The sequence below is a fragment of the Coffea eugenioides genome, chromosome 2 (assembly GCF_003713205.1).
Source record: "Coffea eugenioides isolate CCC68of chromosome 2, Ceug_1.0, whole genome shotgun sequence".
NCBI classification, from domain to species: domain Eukaryota; kingdom Viridiplantae; phylum Streptophyta; class Magnoliopsida; order Gentianales; family Rubiaceae; genus Coffea; species Coffea eugenioides.
This window is the reverse complement of record NC_040036.1, coordinates 12,008,012-12,030,609: the sequence shown is the minus strand read 5'-3', so window position 1 is coordinate 12,030,609 and position 22,598 is coordinate 12,008,012. Positions and strand designations below refer to the sequence as shown.

The following is a 22,598-nucleotide window of genomic DNA, read 5'->3' as shown; positions in this document are numbered from 1 at the left end:
ACAAAGATGGCAGAAATTTACCAAGGGAGATGCATCATAATAATATCTCACCACGTACGGGGCTTCTACAGGGCTAGAATTCTCATCTTGTATTATTGCCTTGGGTGAGGGTAATATTCAGCAATAGTTATAAAGTCTTTGGTTTTTTTTTTTTTAAGTTTGATAGGTATCCTGCATGTATATACAGTTATACGTTTATCAAATTAAAACTGTGTTAGAATCTGGGGAAATTCTACAATGTGGTATATCACATTATGGTAAATCATATTGTAAAAATAAGAATGTAAAAAAGAAAAAAGAAAAAACTCATGAGGTACCACAAATGTGATATACCACATAGTAAAAGAGCCACGAGCTGAGAAGTATTGATGAAGTCACAGAAACCAAAGATTATCTCAAGAGCAAATCTTATATACACTGACAGTGTATATACTATCACGGTTAATTTTGTACGGGAATGAATATATTGGTGGACAAACCAATGACCCGCCAAGAACTCCATTCCCCCTTGTTTCTTTATTTTTCTTGAGTCAAGAACTCCATTTCCCATTAGTCTCCTAATATTCTTTTTAGTATTATTGCATTTAGTTTTTTCTTTTGGTCTCTTGATTTTTCCCCAGTTTCAATTAAATTCAATGACAAGGTAAGATTTGAACTTCAACAGATTATCCAGGTAGGAAGGCTTATTAAACCTGTCATTATAGTCTTTGACAAATCCAAACTCGGCCCAACAAAAGAATCTCACCTCTGGGCAGGCGGCACATCTGCATCTAGTGTCGAGCTTGGCACTTCCGGCAGAATGGGCTTCCATTTGAGATTGGACTACCAAATTAGTTTTTAATCCTTTAAAAAAATTGAGTTCCAAAAATTACGCAATACAATCTAGGAAATATGCTCCTATTAACCCCTTTTTTTTGTTTGCATACTAATACCTAGAATTGCTTCAGTACACCTGAAAATCCCCACAAAATTGGTACTACTTTAGAAGTTAATTAGGCACACGAACTCCATTTCGATTCTATGCACTTATCTTGTAGAGGGGCCGTTAATAAGGTTGAGGTCCTATGTAGTTATGCTCAACAATTTCCTTTTCAGTTAACTTTTTATGCATCAGCAGTATAATGATTTTTTTACACTAACAGTTATAGATGTATATTACGTTTGCATGATTTGAAAAATCAACTTAAAGCTTAATAAAAAAAATGCTAATAATTCTTTGTTTTATCCCTTTTTTTTTTGGGTTGGGGTTGGAAGCATTTTGTTAGTAATATTCAATACCTTACTTGTAGAACAAGCACTCAGTGTAGTTGTGTTTTGTGCAGTTTCATCCTATTGCTGTACGTATTCAAATTTTGGATGTATAAATATTGAATATATGTCAAATATTTTATTTATATACATCACTTTTACTACAAATACAGTAATTAGGCACACGACCTCCAGTTCGATTCTATGCACTTATCTTGTAGAGGGGCGTTAATAAGGTTGAGGTCCCTATGTAGCTATGCTCGACAATTTCCTTTTCAGTTAATTTTTTATGCATTGACAGTATAATGATTTTTTTATACTAACAGTTATAGATGTAGATTACGTTTGCATGATTTGAAATCAACTTAAAGCTTAATAAAAAAAATGCTAATAATTCTTTGTTTTATCCTAATTTTTAGCCTTTTTTTGGGTTGGGGTTGGAAGCATATTGTTAGTAATATTCAATACCTTACTTGTGGAACAAGCACTCAATGCAGTTGTGTTTTGTGCAGTTTCATCCGATTGTTGTACATATTCAAATTTTGGATGTATAAATACTAAATATATGTCAAGTATTTTATTTATATACATCACGTTTACCACAAATACTGTAATGTAATCTTACACCAAGTAGTTTAAATGATACGAAAGACGTAACAATCAGATCGAATCGCATGGAACCCAAGCCCTTTCCATTATTTGTATGATCATTTTTAACCCATCATACATTGCCACCCCTATACCAAAACCCATAAAAAGCATTTTCTTGCTACAGTCCCATCCACCCCACACTCGCTCACAAGATATCAATGCATGGGATGGATTTAAGTCTCGTCAATCACGTAATCTAATTCTCTTCCTCTCTCAACCGAATCCCATTACTTCCAAGTCCCCAAGTCTGATCTCTTTAGTGCTAGCATCCATCAAATTCTTGCTATAGATAAAGGCAATTCAAATGATCAGATCCTTTCCCCGTCAAAATTTCCCCCTGAAAACAACAATGTCATTCCTAGGAAAAACAATTTCCTCTCTCGTCAACGACCCATTATTCTCCACCATCATCACTCTCTGCATTCTAATTTTCCTCTACTTCCCGACTCTTTTCCTCTCCATCATCTTCTCCCCGGTCCTAATTTCCACCTCAATTCTCTTACTTTCCCTTCTTCGACTGGGCGCAATCCAGAGAACCATAACCTCCCAAGAGGAAACTTTAAAGGAAAATGATCCCATTTCTGCGGAATTCAGTGTCACCCATGATGATGACCATCATGTTGATCGCGGATGGGTCTCCTCCAAATCCAAGGAAAGCTCCGAAAATGGATTGGGTCCAGACTTTTGCAACATGCCGACGTCGTTTCGTACTGATTCCTTCGTTGAGTGGGACGTCGGGGCGCCACTGGAGGTGATATATGAGGAGTATGAAGGTCAAGAAGACGATGAGGACGACGTTTTGGAGGGAAAAAGAGATGCCCAGATGGCCGTTATTGAGAGGTACGCATCCCTGTCGAAGTTTTACCCGGAAACCGACGATTCGGATAGCTCCTCGGATGAGGATTTTCCGGCGATCAGAGATTGGGACCCGCAGGAGAATATGTGTTTCCGGTGGGAAGGGGAGGATAGAGATGGGCTGATAGAGATCAAACTGGAAGGGAAGGGGTATAGTGATGGTGAAGAAGAGAATCTAATTGAGATCGATCTTTCTCCAGCGATGTGATGGGCTTCCCGGCGGAAAATCAAAAGGTTTTCCGATGAGGTTTAGATACAATTATTAACCTTGATCAACGCAAAATAGATACGACTTACGAGTAGTATAAGTAGGATTTAGAGGGTTTTGGGTAAATACTGTTGTATAAGATCATTGTTAAGAGTGCTTTACTGTTAACGAGGGGGCTGTGAATGACTAATATGCCCTTAGCTTTTTGAGAAATGAAAAGGGCTCTTCATCCTTCTTTCTTTGTTTTCCCTCTCCATCTTGGACCGCTAGATTAAAAATTAAAAAAAGCAGTGGGAGAGCAAAAGCCAAAAGGTTGTTTTGTAAAGTACTTTGCAAGTGAATGTATGGAGGCATGTGATATCCTAACAATAAGGCGTTGGCAATTGAATTGACATCCAAAAAGTTGCTGAAATTGGCACTCAACTCACCATCTGGATTTCTTTCTTTCCTTTTATCTTTTCGAATCTTCTTCGTTCCTTCCTGATAATGTGATTGCTACCAACGCTGGAAAGTCAGGCAATGAGCCCCATATATCCCCACTTTCCTCTGCTTGGCTAAGAAAGCGTGGTATATTTCTACTTATGGCTTTCATTCTTTAGCCGATTGGAATATTTCACAGCTTTTTAAACCAAGAAATACAGAAAAGCAAACCAACTTTGATTGGTCTTGCAATAATGACATTCTTGAAAGTTTTACGGTAGTTCTTCGCTCTAGAACATGATGATCTGCTGCACACTTGCGGGTGCTAACCAACCATTCGGGTTAAAACTGTGTGGGTCTTCGATTGATTTTAGATTATGGCGGAAACTCTTATCCATTTCTTGATGGCTTTGCCTCTTGATCTTTGTTGTACTTTAGTGATTGATTTGCATTAACATATCTTGATTGATTTTTTTTTTTTTTGGGATTACCTCTAGCTGTGCGCGTATTCTTGCAAAGGTGAGCATTATTGCTTTCTACAGTGTATTTTTTTTTTTTTGGAGAAAGGCGTCCATCATTGCCAGTCCCACTAACTTTCAGTTCTCTAATCAGATGCCTTGACCGTAGCCACGAATTAGAGCTCCATCAAAATTATGCCATTTTAATCAGTACTTCCTATTCTTGGGTGTAGGGGGAGTTCAAATTCTACTGCAGTGGAACAAAATTTAAGGTTGGTGTCAAAGGCTCAAAGCACCTCTTTGATCTAATAAGATTTGTGTACCTGCTAATTTCTAACACAAGTCTTTTTAGGTCCTTCGCTATAATTTAGAATAGAATAGGTTATATAATAGTTATCGTCTTCCGGAAAAAAAAAAAAATCAGGACTTCCTATCTTATACCGGCTCTTTATACCCTTTCAACTACATTTACTGTTAAATAAAGGAGAAAAGACAGTAGTGAAGTGTGCTCCCAACGAGCACCAAAAAAAAAAAAAAAAGAGGAGGAGAGATTGACTAAGGAATTTGCTAAAGTCTTTGTCCCCATCCTATCCCATCGGCCATGAAATATCCAAACGTAGCCCACTTAAATTGTCGAACAAAACATCGCCAAGAAGAAACCTTTATTCATGATGTTGAAGCTTTGATGGATTTATCATAGGGATTTCGACCTTAGTTGGCTCCATTAAATGACATAGATGTCTCTTATTGTATCGTCTTCTTTCTCATTAGGTAATCTTCTTTCTAGGTCTCTATTTTAGCTACAAGGAAATAGTAAAACCCGGATATTATTCTTCATTTTGCTAGTGGAAAATGTCTCATTTTGTCTACTATCTCTTACCTTTGACTAGCTAACAACAAAATATCAATTATAGTAATGGGTTGTACTATCAAAATGGTGTAATTTTACCATCAAATTGAGGATAGACTTATTGGGCCTGGTTCAGTTCCGGACACTAGACACTTGGGCTCTATTTATTCACATTGCGGCCGGAAATCATACTTGTGAAGGTGAAGTACTCATCCTCAATCTTCAACGTTCTACCGGATGCTTAGTCCAAAAATGTGGGAGACGAGACGACAAACAAGCCTTCAACAGATTAATGAGTTTTCCATCCTTTCCTCCTCTTTACCTGTCTGCCGCCATTGAACTTTTCCACAAAGAAAGCAAAAGACAAGAGCAAACGAAACTTTCTTGAAATTTACAGGTCTGTAATCACTTAACGTTAAGGTGCAATTAAGTGTTAATTTTTTTTTCAAAAAAAATATAGTATAAATATAAGAAAGGACAATAATTATTGATGTATACACTCACATGAAAAATTAATATAATCTAAGTGTATTAACGAGTATTCAATAAAAAAACTCATTTGAAAAACTCAAAATTTATTATTATATGTACACATCTTAGACGTCAGATCTCCGTTGACCAGTCGCCAATTCAAAGGGCGGGCAATAATCTGCAGGACCTGAACGTGGTTGCCAAATGTGCAAAGACAAACGGACGACCACAAAGCACATGTGATGTGGCACATGACACTCGCACCCCCGTTCCGCTGCCGATTTACACGTGTCTGGTTCTTGGGCTCCAAGTCAGGCAATAAAAAATAATATAATATTTCAGAACTGTCGTACACGTAAAGCTCCGTTTGGCTGGATTTATATCAGTTTGAGTCCTTTTTTGGGTGCGGGCAACTTAAGAAATTGGTTCATGTGCTGAATCTATTGATGTGTTTGGTTTTTACCTGTAAAACTCTTCACGCGAAATCCACAGTAACACGACAAGGTGCGTGAGAAATATTTTATTATTATAGGGAGACTCAGGATAAAAATATATAGTTTAAAATAAAAACTTGCTTAAAAAAAAGAAAAAATATATAATTGGTAATAATTTTAATATAAATCAATATCTTGATCTAATCTTGATCTTGTCTTTCAAATTTAGATGTAATAAAATCTCTATCATGCAGGTTATAAATTTAGACCTATGGGTTTGTTTGGATTGCAGTTTATTTGTCAAAAAATATTTGCTTACATCATCATTACAATTTCCAACACACCTTTTTATCTTCCCAATTACCTTTTTATCTCACATACATCACATCACAAAAAGTACTACAGTAAAAATATCTCTAATAATTCACAATCCAAACAAACCCTTTGTTACTTCAAATATCCATCATCTCTACACCTTATAATTCATCACATTAAAATGATGAAAAGTCATAAAATTTATGTAGTAAATTCTAGGTTTGGGTAGTATCATTTATAAAAACTTTTACTATTTCTTGCACACATTCAATTATCTTTTTCATATCACATAAGTTATATTATAAGAGAAAGAATACAAAAGAAAGGAATCAGAAAAAAAAAGGAAATGAAATGCCAAACGGATCCTTCACAGAAACATAAGGAAAAAATTAGGAGGGGAAAAACTGTAACTAGAATAGCAAAGAAAAAATTTTGAAAAAAAGGGGAAAAAAAAAAGCCATGAATACAGCGGAGCACCGTAGAACTTTCTTCTTCTTCTTCTTCAGCTGTCTTTTCCCATTTCCCAGCTCTTTGGAGTGTTAGGCATCTTTTGGCTTTTCATTTTAGTTTCGTCGTCTTCACATGCTTTCCTCATTTCATTGGCTCTGTTAACTAAAACTCTTCTCAAACTCAACTAATTTCATTCACGTCACATAACCTTCCGTCAAAATCCTTTCAAGTAGGTAGCGCTTGCTTTCAAGTAGAGGAAAGAGAGATCGGCGAGAAGATCATCAAAATGCAAGGAATGGCGTTTTTGGAGAGATTCTCGAGAACCTTCCGTCAAAATCCTTCCACTTCTAAGTTGCTGCTGGTCGTCGCCCTCAGGTGTTTCATTCCTCTTTTTTTTTTTTTTTTTTTTTTTCCATTTTCCTTTCTGAATATTTTTTGGTTTATAATTCATGTAGTTTTTTGTTGTCTCTCTCTCTCTCTCTCTCTATTTTTTTTTTTTAAAGTTTTTACTTGTTATTCTTCGTTTTGGCTGTTGAGTTTGAGTTTCGCTCCTTTTTTTTGGGTTAAGATTTGTTTTAAGATTTCTGAATTTCTCCATGTTCATTTGAGCGTATAAGCAGCTAATGAAGTGAAAATGATGACGATAGGTGAATCATTTGATTCCTTGTGTTGTTTGACATTAATTTCTCTGTTTTAGCTGTTCTCTTTTCTAGGAGTAAGTGAATTAGGATTTGGAATTTCAGATGTACTCTGCTAGCGTGGAAAATTTGCTATGGTCCTTAAGGAGCTAATAATGATTGTTAATTAGGTTCTTAAGTTGTGATTCTAGGCTACGAGAAAGTGGTTTTGCATTAATATTCGCTGTGATTGAGTCAAAATTTGGTGGTTGTCTATGTGGACATCACAATAAGCAAAAGATTCACCCTTCTATGTACTTGATTGAACTAGTTGTTGATATGCAGGCTCGATCTTGGAAAATGAATAGATGTTTAACATCTACTGATGATGGTATAAAGCTGCCTTAGTTGTGTTGTTGTAGGCTCACGTTGAAACTAATGGTTCTTGCTTAGATATTACGTGTTTTCCAAAAAGTGAAAAAACGAAAATTTCATTATTCTAAAAGTTGCTCCTAACTCATAAATCCACTATCCACCAATGTTAACGACACGTGAAAATCTATTCAGTTTTCTGATCCTTTTCCCATAATTTTCATGTTCCTCTTTCCTATAGCTCCTTTCATGGGGGAACTACTCTACCGTGATTCACTGGATACTGTCTTAAACTCTATATCTCTTTAATTGTCAGTGGTGGAACCAGTGGCCTTGTTGCGTATTCTGATGCAACACCACAGAATAGTTCTAATATTGTTGATTCAGCTGAACCCGAGATTAAGAAAAAGAAGGTGGTGGTACTTGGAACTGGTTGGGCTGGAACAAGCTTTTTGAAAAATCTGAAGGATCCTTCATATGATGTCCAGGTGATATCACCACGTAATTACTTTGCATTCACTCCTTTGCTGCCAAGTGTTACAAGTGGTACCGTGGAACCTCGCAGCATTGTTGAACCAATTCGCAACATTATTAGGAAGGTAACTGTAGGGATTGATTAGACATTTGTTGGATGGTTGAGTTACTGCTGACTATTTGTTACGAGGATCTTCAAAGTTACTCTTATCAAGTGCTATTGGCTTCTGTTTAGGTTATTAAGTATTTCTTGTCCGTTTCTGGTGGTAGTGCATTTTTCCAAAATCTATCATGCAAAATTTTGTTGCAATGGCCAGAAGAGGAGTTCTTCAGTTCCAGAGTTTAATCATCCATTTTGTTCAGTCGTTAAAATCTTTCATGAAGTTATAGATGCAAAGATAAAATGCTTCTGTCTTCTATTGCAGAAAAAAGTAGATATACAGTATTCAGAAGCTGAATGTGTTAAGATTGATGCTGCAAATAAGAAAGTTTACTGCCAATCTAATGCAAATGCAAATCTGAATGGGAAAGAAGAATTTGTTGTCGACTTTGACTACCTTGTGATTGGCGTAGGAGCTCGGTCAAATACATTCAACATTCCTGGAGTGGTTGAAAATACTCTTTTCTTGAAGGTAACTTCCAAAAAAGTCTACTTATATGTCCTTGGCAACTTGTTCTTGCTTGGAACTCAATCATCTTAATTAATGAGTTAAAATGGACCTAGTTGCACTGAACTCTTATTTTCCAAATCAATTCAACTATCTCAGTTTACTTTCTGGTGATCCATGAAATGCAAATGCATTAGTTCTTCTTCATGTGGATAATAGTTTTTTCTTTTTTCCCTGTTTGAGGGTATGATATTATACTGAATGGGTCTTCTATATGTGTAGAAGTACTCTGCTGACAGTTCCTTGTAAATGCTCACCTTGCAGGAGGTGGAAGATGCTCAGAAGATTCGTAAGAGCATCATTGACTGTTTTGAAAGAGCTGATCTGCCAAGTCTCAGTGATGAAGAGAGAACGAAAATTCTTCATTTTGTCGTTGTTGGTGGTGGCCCAACAGGGGTGGAGTTTGCAGCACAACTCCATGATTTTTTGACTGAAGATTTAGCCAAATTGTACCCTGACATCAAGAATTTGGTCCGGATAACACTTCTTGAGGCGACAGATCATATTTTGAATATGTAATTTCTTCTCTGCACTTCCTTCTCTTTAGGATGTTTGATTCATACTGAAGAAAATAGTGTGGCAAGATTAGTGTAGAGGTTAACATGATAAAACTCAAAAGGCAGCCATGCGATATATTGGTTGACAATTTTAAGCTGAAACGCAAAGTTATGATAATGAAACTCTGCTTGACCGAATGTCCTTGAGTATCCTGTGAATATTGTTTCTATTCATTGGGACCTGTCATAGCTTCATATGCTGCCCTTGTTATTTCTGGCTGTAGCTATGTGTAATTCTTTCGTTCCATGCCTTAATTGCATCTGTGTATGCTACCTTCTTTTTGTCTCCTTAATTCATGGTCTATTATCTCTTTTAAAGTTTTTATTTGTGGATTATGCATTTTACTCTGTTGTTTGGAATACTGACTTTTACCTTTTGGTAATCAAAATTTTTCTTTGCTCTTTAGAAAATCATATTCCTAGAATCAATAGTATTCTCATATTAAATTCGCAACTGTTGAATGTGCACTAATGCAAGATGAGCAACTGTTGACCTTATGGCCAGAAACACCCCAAGTAACGCTTGTATTACATAGAGCAACTGTACCACGTTGCTTTTGTAAGATTTATTAACATAAATCGTATTGTCAACATCATTCCACGACATGCTGCAAGCTGTTTATGTCCCTCTACAGAGTTGTTCGTGTTTTGCCTAGATGATAATTGCTTTCATATTAAGCCGTCTCTGCTTGGAAGAATAGTACAGATCTGACTTCTAGGCATGTCTTGTTGTATCTTTTGGTGTTAATATAATAGAACTTTCTGATTTGTAGGTTTGACAAAAGAATCACAGCTTTTGCAGAAGAAAAATTTAAGAGAGAGGGGATTGATTTAAAGACCGGGTCAATGGTTATCAATATATCTGACAAGGAAATTTCGACCAAGGAAATCAAAACAGGGGAGATATCATCAATGCCTTATGGAATGATCGTTTGGTCAACTGGGATTGGGACACGCCGTGTCATAATGGATTTTATGAAGCAAATTGGTCAGGTATATTCTTTATACACCAGTGTCCATATGATTGAGCTTTATTTTGCCAACTTTGTGCAGATCTATGCAGAATATTGGTGCCTAGACATAATTGGTTGATTATTACATCTGTGGATTAAGATCCATTTCATTGTTTACAGAGTAATAGACGTGTTTTAGCAACTGATGAGTGGCTGCGAGTCGAACGATGTGACAACATATATGCAGTAGGAGATTGCGCCACTATCAATCAACGCAAAGTCATGGTAAATCTTACATTCATCTAAACTTCAGAAAAAAAAAAAAAACCCTTTTGTCCTAGTCTCTGGCACTGTTTTGGTGTCAACTTTAGTGGTTGACAAAACACCTAGAGTTTCTATTCTATAACCATCCATTTACATTCTCTTGCTGTTTAAAGTCATGTAGTCCCATTCTTATGTGAAGAGTTGACAAAGGAAGAAAACTAAGAAGCACACACTGAACCATGCACAACAAGAGAGCAGAGGAAAAATATTAATGTGCATCCACCCTTAGCAGCTGATTTCTGGTCTTGGCAGTAGTACCTGTTTCAGTTTTTGTAAAGCTTGAAACTCATTGTGCAGATATCTGTTGAGTATTTAAATGTCTTACCACGATTCTCCATAAATCATGACTGCAAAAAGAAGTGTCTACATGCAGAACTGCCCACGTCTCACCTATTTTTAAAAGATAGATGAGAACTCTCTTAGTCTATTTGCTATCACTGTCTTTTGGTCAATTCATCAGGAGGATGTTGCAGCCATATTTCAAAAGGCGGACAAGGACAACTCTGGTACTCTTACGGTCAAAGAATTTCAAGAAGTCCTTGATGACATATGTGAGAGATATCCTCAGCTGGAACTATATTTGAAAAATAAGCAGATGCATAGCCTAGTTGATCTTTTGAAAGATTCAAAAGGGGATGATGTAAAAGAATCCGTTGAGGTGAACATTGAAGAATTTAAATCGGCTCTCTCCCAAGTTGATTCTCAGATGAAGAGTCTTCCTGCAACTGCCCAGGTTTGTTAACTATGATGTCCAAATTTGGTCAATCGTATCATGCGAGTTACAGGAAGCAATATTTTTTTAGGATATTTTTACAGGTTGCATCTCAGCAAGGTGTCTATCTTGCCAATTGTTTTAATCGGATGAAGGAGGTTGAGACAAATCCAGAAGGTCCTCTTAGGTTCAGGGGAGAAGGACGCCATCGTTTTCGCCCTTTCAGGTATCAAGGGAACCTTTAGTTAGATATCTTCTGTATCCCCACTCATTAATAGTTCCACTCTCCTGACACCTACTAATGCAATTTGGAGAATAAGATGAAGTTGGAGATTAAAAAATCTTCTTTTCGGATGCAATTTGAGAATGTTAGCTTGTTTGGAGGCAGTTTATTCTACCAGATGATAAGAGATTCTTAAGAAACACCATATGAGAATGAATACTTGGATCAGAAGAAAAAACTGTCTGTATAGAGTTGGCAAAGATAGAAATCTAATGAAAAGTTGCTGGGTTATTGCATGAGCAGCTTATAGTTATCTTACTTGTGCAATGTACTTTGATGCTTGTTTCAGGTACCGGCATCTTGGACAATTTGCTCCTTTAGGAGGTGAACAAACAGCTGCCCAGCTTCCAGGAGATTGGGTTTCAATTGGGCACAGCAGCCAGTGGCTCTGGTACTCAGTTTATGCAAGGTCTGCTGCTCAATTCCCTCTTCATTTCACCTACTAAAAAGTCCTTTGAACTTGCAAGATCTTGCAATTGATACATGTCCACATACTGTTATGCTTATGATTCATTTGGTTACTACCGTTGAATTGTCAGCAAGCAAGTCAGTTGGCGTACAAGGGCATTGGTTGTATCAGATTGGATGAGGCGTTTCATTTTTGGCAGGGACTCCAGCAGCCTTTGAGGGAGCAAGGCTTCATTTTCTGCTTTCATTTACTCTACGGGCTTTGACGGAAATTTTGCTATTAATCTATCTCAAATTTTTCTCCCAATTGTCTTGAGCAACTTGGTGTCAATTGTTTTGGAACAAAGGCATTAGAGATCACAATTTTGCAGCTAGTTTGGTGTTAAATCTAAATGTTGGTTTATAGGGATACACAATCTCCCTGGTTTGTTACAAAAAGCAAGGGAGGAACCAAAAGGCAACAAAGCGGGTGTTTTTACCAATAGATATATTGACTACGCGGCGTTCTTGTTTCTGTTTAATTGGTTTCATGCTTTTGCTTGCTTATTATACTCGATGCGTGCATGATGTGTTGCTTTCTCTTTTTTTTTTTTTTGGGGCTATTTGACTTTTAAGAGACTTGTAGATACATGTTGAGATTACCTGCCTATGCAGGAGAATTCAAATGACCATAAACAATACAGATAAGAGAAGGCCGCGATTATAGATTGGGGCAAAAATGAGCGAGTCATGTCTCGTAAGTTAGCCCCAGCTTAGTGAAGGTGAAGGTTGTTAAAAGTCAAGACATCCGTTATCTATAAATTTGTTCAAATTGCAACAATTGGATGGGAATGTCGTTCTACTCCAGAAACATTTCTTCCCCAGGGTACTAGTATCTATTGTTAAAGACTTGGATAATGTGGCTATTAAGCATTAAGTTAACCAACAAAAAACAAAAAGTTTTTGTTCAATTCAATTCAGTTAATCATATTGGCCTCTTGGGTTACACGCAATAGCACTAAATAAATATAAGGTAAGGTATTATTCTAACTCAATTTATCCCATATGTCAAGAATGGGGCTTCTGTCTTGCCCCTACCACCCCTCCCCTCATCCCCACGAAAAGAAAAAGAATAATAATAATAATACTTCATAAATAAAAAATAAAAAAAAAGCAAAATTTTGTGTACCTATTTTAGAACTTTTTGGCGGTTTAGATCACGGAAGAAATAGAGTTTTAATATATAATCATTGAGCAAAGTGTAGCTTTTATGACCAAATAGTGGACTGATTATCCATGTACATTTGGAATATCACGATAAAAAACAGAATATGAAGGACAGATAGTACTGCTTCTTTACCAAGATAGAGTAACAAGTGAAGATGGTGTGGTGTACAAGGAATATGAGGTGAGTTACAGTCTTCTGATGCATTGAAACATTTCACATAGAATTGGGGATGAGAAAATGATATAGTAACTAGTGCATGTTTGGCATTCAAAACAAAAGCTTTGTTTCAGAAGCTTGTAGAGGTTCATCCTAGAGAATTGGGTTGGCTACCATTAGCAAATGTCAAGTTGCCGAGTTGCTACAGTTTTTATTATCAAAAGATATTTGTAATTTTTTTTCCCAAAAGAACAAAGAAACTACTTGCCAATTATGGAAGCAACAAACCAGGAGACAAGTGAGGTAACAAACTCTACCAAATATGAGCTGAAAAACGGTGAGAACGAGGAAGAAAGAGTGAATCCAACAATACCAATGGGAACTGATGTTAGTGAAAGTAGTAGCAATGCTATTGTTACAGCTGCTGCTGCAGTTTTTGCAACCCCCCTTGCGAAAGAAGGTCGTGCTAATGGTGCATCCTCTTCATCCTCACGGGTGAGAGCACCACCTCCTTTCTTGCTCAAGGTTTATGACATAGTGAAGAACCCTGAGACAGATTCCATCATATCCTGGAGTTCCAGTGGCACCAGCTTCATTGTGTGGGATCCTCATAGGTTTGCTGCTGAGGTTCTTGGAAAATACTTTAGGCACAACAACTTTTCGAGCTTCATTTGCCAACTCAACACATATGTGAGTATCCTTCTTCAATCATACCATTTGCTTTGTCTCCTGTTTTTCCATCTTCATGTAGACTTCTTTAATTATTTAATAATGTTTTGCCTAGTGTATGTGCTTTTGCGAATTGTTTCTTTTTGAAGTGGCACTTTTTACTGTTATATTAAGAGTTCTCACTCTTCTTATGTGCACTGTAGTACATAAGTTGCAAATCAAAGCAAGAAAACTTGAATACCAAATGAACTTGCCTACTAGTATTAGTATAGATGTATGTGAGGTATAATATTCTGCATATCTTATAAAATCTTCTCTTTGCTGTTGTCGTGTGATCTGATATCATGGTTCTTTCTTTGTCAATCTGTTTTTCCTTTAGTGACATGGGATGAATAACTAGAATTTTGAAATTAGAAAAGAATGAGACATAACTGATTGATGATGTTATAACATTTTAGGGGTTCAGAAAGATCAATTGGGATAGATTGGAATTCCAGAATGCGTGGTTTCAAAAAGGGAAGAAGAGTTGGCTAAAGAACATTAAGAGAAGAATTCAAGGAACTCAAAATGCACATCTATGTAAGCCATTAGAAACCGAAGGACAATTGAGTTTGTCTGGAAAGCAAAAAAAATTTGAAAGTCTAATGCAAGAACATGATGCGTTGAAGGTGGAAATGATGAAGCTGAAAGACATGGAAGAAAATTTAGTGAAAGAAATAGAAATCCTTGAGAAACAAGCCCAGTGTATTACATCCAAGCGACAAAATATGCTAAAGTATACGATCCATGAACTTCTGATAAGAAAAAAAAAGCTGCAGAACAATGATGTTGCAAATGAACAGGGATCAGGTGGAAGACAAAGCATTGAGAGCTCAGTAGAGCTCCTGGTTGAAGGGGGAACATCTCATGGAAGCCGGAAAAACTCTCCTAGGGCACAATCAGGCACGGGAAAGACTTTTTCAAATGTTGACTTGAGCACTGCTGTTCAGGAGGAGGAGGATTGTACTGTTTCCATGGGAACATTTTCTAATTTCTATACTACAGTATACTCATCGCTAGAGAAGCAGCTAATGGATGATATAAGCTGTGAGAATGTGCTTGAAGAAGAAAGAGCAAATCTTCGGCAAAATGAAGTCATCCATTTGGAGGATTTGATTGAAGGACCGGCAGATTGGAATGAGTTTGCTAAAGGAATAGGTAACAAATCCAGGAGTTAGGAGTTCAAGAATTGATTTTACTGGTATTACCTGGACCTTTAATTTCTTTTTCACAATTGAGATATCAGTTTCTCTTAATCACATTTATCTGCTATTCTATGTCAGGTACCTCATCATGGTGTTTCACTGGATTGCCATAGCTCTTGCAAAACCAGTTCAGGAGCAAATCCCTCTATGGATATCAGATGATGTCCAGCTTTTATTCTATCTTTCTTTTTCTTTTTTTCTTTGTCCATCAGACTATTTCAACTCATTCACTACTGATTTTGTCAGACTTCTTGAGACCTGTATTACTTCAGTTTGTTTTAAAGGTAAAAGATGTCTTGATCAATTGAACTACATTTCTTTCTAGTTTGTTTGGATGCCTTGCTACTGCAAAGGTTTGAACACAGCAACGACCTCTAAACATGGTTTCAGAGTGCCTTTTATTTGGAACAAATTTTCTTCCATTAGTCTGTTTACAATCTGGTCTGGATTTTATTTTTTACCACAATAACACCAGTAAATGAAACCAGAACTTTACTTCAAGTGTTAAAGCTACTAAGCTTGCACTTGTATCCTATACGGAAAGAGAGATTGCACTGTAGTTGCATCACATATTCTCTTTGGAGGAACTAAGTTGTTTTCAATTGAGAAATCCTTATGTTTCTATATGTTGCTTTACTGTTGTTATAAAAGCTCCCATTTGACAAACAAGGAAATGTTCCAAATGCAAGGTTTGTTACCCACTGCAGTAAACATTCTGAAACAAGATTTTCTGGGAAATGGGCCAAATTCTTAAGTTAATTGTGATTATCTCTCATTATCAATTAGGAATGGAGGTAATCACTATAAACGGATGAATGATTTTATCTCTTTTCCTATATAGAAATGGTTGTTAATCTTTCACAGTTTTTTCTGTCACACTAACAGAAGTTGTACTCATTTACCAAAACAAATAACAGGAGTTTCACATATCATCATTCCTCCTTGTCTTAATTGCATATCGATGTGCCTTGGATTATGAAAAAGACAACCAATTCATCCTTAAAACTAAATAATGACTAGATGGATCAAAATTCATACCATATGTCTCCTTTCTTTTCTTCAATTTGTTTCCTCTCAGATTCCAAAATGCTTCAATCTTGTAACAGCATCAAAGTTAATTTACATGACACTTTAAGGAACAAGGCCGGTTATGGCACAAAACTTAGCTACATCCTAGTCGCTTGTTTTCGAATGATACTTGGAAAGGAAAAAAAAGTAGACGAGGTAGATTGCTGATCTATATAAGCCTAGAGTACACTAATGCAGCTTCTATTAACAACTCATTTTGAAGTACAAGCACACCAGAAACATGCTTTAAAATTGATGTTGTCCTCCCCCCACTTTGATTCTTAGATGAACAATCAAGGCCACTCAAATATGGAGATAAAAATCAGATTGTACTTTGTTTACGAAATAAGTTGAAAGAGGAATATATTCTTGGTAAATAACGCAGTGATATAACAGTATTAGACTCGTTCTTGCTAAGGTTGGTAATTGAAAGATAGTGAATAGAGAGTCATGATTTCACCAGAGGGGGACTAACCTTTTTGATGAAATTTTACTTAAGAACAGCCACCGCATGCAGGGGCAGTTTGTTTAGCCCATTTGAACATCTTTCAACTTAAAACAATATTGACTACTACCTCATGGAATGCAAAACAACTCGTCAAGATACAATGGAAGTACGTGGTGGAGGAATAGCCGGAAATGGTGGGATTGTTAGGCCATCTTCGCTACCCTCCAAGCAGGCCTCAGAGAAGATGAAATTCATGAAGGGAGTGCGTGGTTTTACTCCGCCCCCCTTCTTGACGAAGACCTTTCAAATGGTGGAGGATACAGAGACGAACAACATGATTTCCTGGAATTCTGACGGTACCAGCCTAATAGTCCGGGACCATCTCAAATTTGCTGTAGAGGTTCTACCAAAATATTTCAAGCACAGCAATTTCTCAAGCTTTATCTACCAACTCAACAACTATGTGAGTTTATGCATTTCAGATTATTGCATACCTTTTAGAACAAATCCTTTTTCATAGCATGGATATCGTATTTTTAGATAATTTTTTTTATCATCATTAGAAAGTCTCTGTAAGAATTTGTTATGTCTATCACAACTCGTGAACCTAGGTAAATGACTTTTCTTATACTTATGCTTGCTACTTTTGCTCATGCTTTGTGTTTGCAGTTTGAATGTTAAATAAATTCCTCGTTGAGACTCGAATTTAACAGCAATTGGGATCCTCCCTCCTAATCTTTGATTGTTTGCTTTCTAAACTTAACAGGGATTCAGGAAGATTGGACTGAGGCAATATGAATACGAGAATAAATGGTTTCAGAGAGGGCAAGAACATTTTCTAATGAACATTAAAAGGCGAAATAATGAAGATCCAACAATCAGGAAAAGACGAGAATCGAGAGAACAACACGTAACGGCTGCAAGGCCTTCAATGGAGGTAGAGTTGGAAATTTTCGAGGATCACATGAATGCACTGAAGGAAGGAATCATAAGATCAAAATATCATATGGGGAAACTTGAGCATAGCATAGCAACCTTCAAGAAAAATATGAAAAGAATGGAGGCTAAGTCAAAAGCATTGATCAAGGTCTTAGCCAGAATATTCAGCCCCACCTTAGTTAAGGAGATGATTCAGCGTGTGGAGGAAGAACCAGAACTTGAAATCCTTCAGACCATGAAGAGAAGAAGAGTGATTCTACCACAAAGCTCTAAAACCACAACAAAGTCCACGGATGATGGAGCTTGTGGCATGGACCAAGATGATCAGGAGGCAACCACTTCAATGGCAGAATAAAAAAAAAGTGCTGATCAGAAACTATGGAAGAGGTTCATGGGAGATGATTCAGTTAGCGAGGATGAGTCGGAGCAACAACTGTTGAAGCAACAACTGTTGAAGCAACACTCGAGGATTGATATGGGATTCGATGATTTGATGGTATCCAAGATTGTGAATGCCAAGGAGCCTAATTTGGACGTGGAGGGTGAAGTTGTTGTTGACCTCTGGACGTGATTATTTGTTTCGCAATCGTGTGATCTTCTTGCCTTGCTTTCCATTTTCCATCTCACAATTGACTTACTTTTCAAGTTATTGAATCGTTAAACAAAGTTTCATCAATGTTCTGTAGGGTTTCACTTGGTGCAACATTAAGAAGATGAGAGAAAGCAGCTGCTAGAAGAGTTGATGCAGCAGAATTCTCTTCTTCTTTTGGCTACTTTTATTTGCAAGATATGCATTTGATATTTGTAGATTGGGGTATCCCTGTTTCGACCTGTGTTTGCAGCTTTTATTTGGAGATATTACTGGTTTGTAAAACTAACTAGTTACGTTGGAAAACATCTGTGGTGATATTATGCTAGCGACTGTTATTTATTAGTGTAATAAGCAGATATTGATGGTTGTTACTGCTAAATTTGAGAAATTATGAGTCTCAAATTCTTTCAATCAGCAGAGATGGCTACCTAGTACTTATTATTACTGGATGATGTCGATGCTTGATGCTGCTAATCTTGAGTAGTTGTGAAGCTGAAGTTTTTTTTTTTAGGTTCTTTCCAATTATTATTTCACGCAAAAGGCTGGTTTTGGGCCTTTTTGGCTGATAAGGAATATGTTGCATCAAAATTTTGTATGTTTCGAAAATGTACAATACACAAAATTGTAATCCCAGCAGAGTGATAGATAGATAGTATTTGGGTATTACGTGTAAGGCCCTACCCCCTAGACATCGAGTAAGGGGGAAAGTGGGATTGCAAAGAAGTCATCCTCTTCCAGCATAAAAAGATTAGTTAGGCACAGACACTAGACAGATACACAGAAATTGAAGAAAAAGTTAGCCTGTTGGTTGGGGGGGTTGGTGGTAACATGAGGTTCTTAAAGCTTTGGAGACAAAAGATAAGAGGGGTCTCTATTCTAATCAAATGATGCATAAGAACAGCCATCTACTTCGGGTTCTTGAGAAACAACAGGTTTATCTTTATTGTTCATTAGTGATGTCAATTCCCCCCTTTTTTGGTCAAGTACTAGGCTTCATAGACTGGTTGATCTTATCCTCCATATTCAACATGGGATGAGAAGTGGCATACTATATCTTTACCTGATGCCCCCACACACACTCACACAGAGACTTGCTAAATTTTTTAAGAAGGGCTGCATGGGTCCAAAATTTGTTGACTTTGGACGAGAAAACTGAAAGTGTTAATTCATCTGTTTTAGAATTTGTTAGTAGCACCAAATTAAGGTTCTTTCTTTTTCAAGAAAATCAATTTGCATAAAGCAAAGCCCCAATGACTAGCTTTTGGTGGAGATCATAGGAGGTATATTGAGGGGTTCTACATAGAATTTCTCCATACAAAAAAAATGGCGATTTTGTCAAAAGTGAGATTAATTTCTCCTTAATCATTTGGTTTTCCCTCTAGTTTTTTGAGGAAAAATGGCAGCTCAGCTCACATATAATTTGTAAATTAATGTTAACCTTTGCTGTAAATTAGCAAGCATTCATGTTATCATTACTTTATATGTGATTCTATTGAAGATTTTGTCTTATAAATCGTAGGTGCACTTTGACCCCACTAACAACTAGGTCATCTTTGTCTTCCTTACTCTGAAATTTGATCTCGTAATTAATTCCACATAATACAAAATTAGTTTATGATTACATTCTTGAATTGATGAAACAATTGTTGCTTTGAAAGAATAAGTATCATCATCTTACTTTACATCATTTATCCATCAAAAAAACTTGGAAACTAGAGGGAAGGTTGGTGTAATTTACCCTTCTAATTAAGATTGATAATTTGAGATGCAATTCTTGGCCAAATGATTTATGCTAGTATATCTTTAGAGAAATTTCCCTGCATCACTAACAACAGATTTTCACTCCACCTTTCACTTTTCTCACTTTTCACTTTTCTAAAGTAAACAGAAGAATCAAATACATAAAATCAATCCAACTAATTCACTTATAATTAAACTCGAGTAATGGATATAAACAAGCAAATCTAGGTTAGCAATTGGCAAACCTTAAACCAAAATTCTATCGACCCCTTCGTTTTAAATTAAGGCCTTTTAAAAATAAAAAAAAAAGACCCTTTTCACAATAATTGTCGGATGATTCGTTTCTTGAATTTTTCTTTTTATTTGTTTTTTCTAGAACAAAAAACAGGGTACCATGAGGTCCATAACCATCTATTGAGATTCAAGACAAATATTAAAGTTGATGAAAGTTACACACCACTGACCTTGTGGGGTTGAGGGAATCACGTGATCCCCTCACGTGACTAATAATTTTTATTGATGAATGAATGTACTCAAAACAGCGCGTGAGTGCCACCTTGTGCATGATTCTATCTCTTTTCCATGATTTTCCTCTTTTTCTTTTCTTTTTTTCACCACTTTTGGCTAAAAGGTTTTCTCTTCCAAGGACTTCGAGAAATTGAAATGCATTCATGTTTATGTAGTTTTCAAGTTTCTGTGGAGGACAAGATTAACACGACTAGGGTTGCAAACGGTCAACTGCTCGAGTCCGAACTCGACTCGATTTCGAGCAATATCAAGTTCAAGACGAGATCAAACTGATTCAGTCGAATTCGAGTTTAAAAATATTCAATTTATTAGCTCTCGAGTCGACTCGATTATATATATATATATATTATTTTAATAGTAAAATTATATTTATATTTTATTATTTTATTATTTGTTAAGAAGAAATTATTATTTTATTCATTTTTTAAAAATAAAATAATTATTTTTTAATTTTTTTAAGTTCGAGCTCAAGTTTTACATTTTGATCTCGTCGAGATCAAACTCGAATTCGAATTTCATAAAACTAAGTTGAAACTCGACTCGATTCCGCTCATTTGCACACCTACACGACTATAGGATTTAATTGTTTATAAACGTTACAATCTTGGTATATTTGGATAGGAGATTATTTAAAATGTTATTTGAAATAATTACTACAACACCTTTTTTATGATTTGATGTATATAAAATAAAAATATCATTGACAAAACAAAAAAAAACTGAAAACGTGTTTGTAATACAAATAAATAATTTTTTGTAAATAATGCCAATCCAAATATAAAGTTATGAAAGGATAATGTACAGTTTTAGATATGTTTAAAGTTTTAGGATAATGCCAATACAAATATAAAGTTTTTCCTATGATGTTTTAATGAGTTTATTATTTCTTCTTCTGTTGCGCCTTTCACCTCATTATGTTGTTTTCTCTTTCAGCAACAATAGAAATAATCGTGAAAAAAAAAAGAATTTGTCCATTACATGTCTTGGATAAATTAATGAGAGGAATTAAAATCTGTTGGGTGTAAACTTTTTTTTTTTTTCCGAAAACGGAAATAACACACACAATCAACTAATTTAGACAAACGCAGGAGCAAACGAGAAATCGGCCCGAAAGCAATCTAAGGGTGTAAACTGATATGATGAATTTTGAGTGGCGTGGTTAGCATGAGAATATAATAATCCGCCTTTAAACTTAAAGTCAAAAGGCGGAGTAATGGAGTCTAACTTAGAGTATAGCCTTTTTAGTCTTTAGGCAAAACGGCTCCAACCCATCTCCTAAAGGCGCACTAGGGAAAATCACGCCTTCTGTGCCACCCAAAAAGGCTTAAATTATAAGAAAAAAAAGAAGCCCATGCGTCACAGGGCATTTTGATTTTAGAATTTACTTAGTCTTATTATTCTAAATGATTTTAGAATTTGTGAAGTTTTAGAATATATTTGGATTGCATATTTTTTAAAGAAAGACTACTGTAACACTTATTATGAAATCTAATATATGCGAGATAAAATGATGATTTTCAATATACACAATAAACGGAGTAATTGATGGCAAATTAATGGGAAAATTTTTTCTGCAAAAAATGCAATCCAAATAAGTCCCTAGAATTGTAGTAACGCTTTAATAAATTCTTGTTCATAAATCCAAGTTAACGCCTTCATTTCAGATTTGGAGTTCTTCAAAAATCGAACTGAGTTGACCGATCCTGATGGGCCACTAATAATCCAACTGGGATGCCAGCTTCTTATTAGTCACCCCGTCATAAATAACTGATACACATGAGAGCAACTAACTGACTAAGCAGCAAGATTGAAAGTCAATCCCTCACTTTTGCACTTTCTGGGATTAATTTACAGGATGAATATTAATGGAGGAGATTCCAACCCCTGGCTAGTAGTTAGAAGCGTCTTAAATGGTTTCTGAAAGCATTTGATGATACTTTTGCAGTGAAATTTTGGGAATATTTTCCAAAATAAAGGGTTGTAAATTGTAACTTGTACCTATACATGTTTGGCAATCATTTATTTTGTCTATTGATATTCAATTTGGAAGAGTCATGGATTTTTTCTTTTTAAATATTACTAATCATGAGTTGTTGGGAGAATCTAATATTCTTACTTTGTCAAACATTTTGATTGATTAGTGATTGATTTCATAACTGCAACATACACACAATCCCTAGATTTTCTTATGTTCTAGATCATCAACGATTATGACAGGGGCAAATTAAACGTTTGAGGAACCCTACATTTGCAAGGCCCTTGAAGCCATCCATCTTATC

General features: G+C 36.0%; 4 protein-coding genes across 4 annotated transcripts; all 4 read left to right on the top strand.

The window, feature by feature from the left end:
* Positions 1–1,929: 1,929 nt before the first annotated feature.
* LOC113763154 lies at positions 1,930–3,201 on the top strand. Its single transcript, XM_027306885.1, has one exon. It carries the CDS (start codon positions 2,204–2,206, stop codon positions 2,960–2,962), a length of 759 nt encoding a protein of 252 aa, XP_027162686.1. The 5' UTR covers positions 1,930–2,203; the 3' UTR covers positions 2,963–3,201.
* A 3,140-nt stretch (positions 3,202–6,341) lies between these two features.
* On the top strand, positions 6,342–12,242 carry LOC113761126 (external alternative NAD(P)H-ubiquinone oxidoreductase B2, mitochondrial). The gene is made up of 10 exons (XM_027303979.1): positions 6,342–6,735; positions 7,666–7,948; positions 8,249–8,455; positions 8,756–9,006; positions 9,822–10,041; positions 10,182–10,286; positions 10,786–11,058; positions 11,142–11,263; positions 11,610–11,729; positions 11,860–12,242. The coding sequence occupies exons 1-10, from the start codon at positions 6,647–6,649 to the stop codon at positions 11,945–11,947; spliced, it is 1,758 nt and encodes a 585-aa protein (XP_027159780.1). The 5' UTR covers positions 6,342–6,646; the 3' UTR covers positions 11,948–12,242.
* Positions 12,243–13,364: 1,122 nt separating this feature from the next.
* LOC113756575 (heat stress transcription factor A-2-like) lies at positions 13,365–15,117 on the top strand. The gene is made up of 3 exons (XM_027300212.1): positions 13,365–13,718; positions 14,219–14,957; positions 15,083–15,117. Exons 1-3 carry the CDS (start codon positions 13,365–13,367, stop codon positions 15,115–15,117), a joined length of 1,128 nt encoding a protein of 375 aa, XP_027156013.1.
* A 1,563-nt stretch (positions 15,118–16,680) lies between these two features.
* On the top strand, positions 16,681–17,814 carry LOC113756565 (heat stress transcription factor A-6b-like). The gene is made up of 2 exons (XM_027300204.1): positions 16,681–16,920; positions 17,287–17,814. Exons 1-2 carry the CDS (start codon positions 16,681–16,683, stop codon positions 17,812–17,814), a joined length of 768 nt encoding a protein of 255 aa, XP_027156005.1.
* Positions 17,815–22,598: the final 4,784 nt, after the last annotated feature.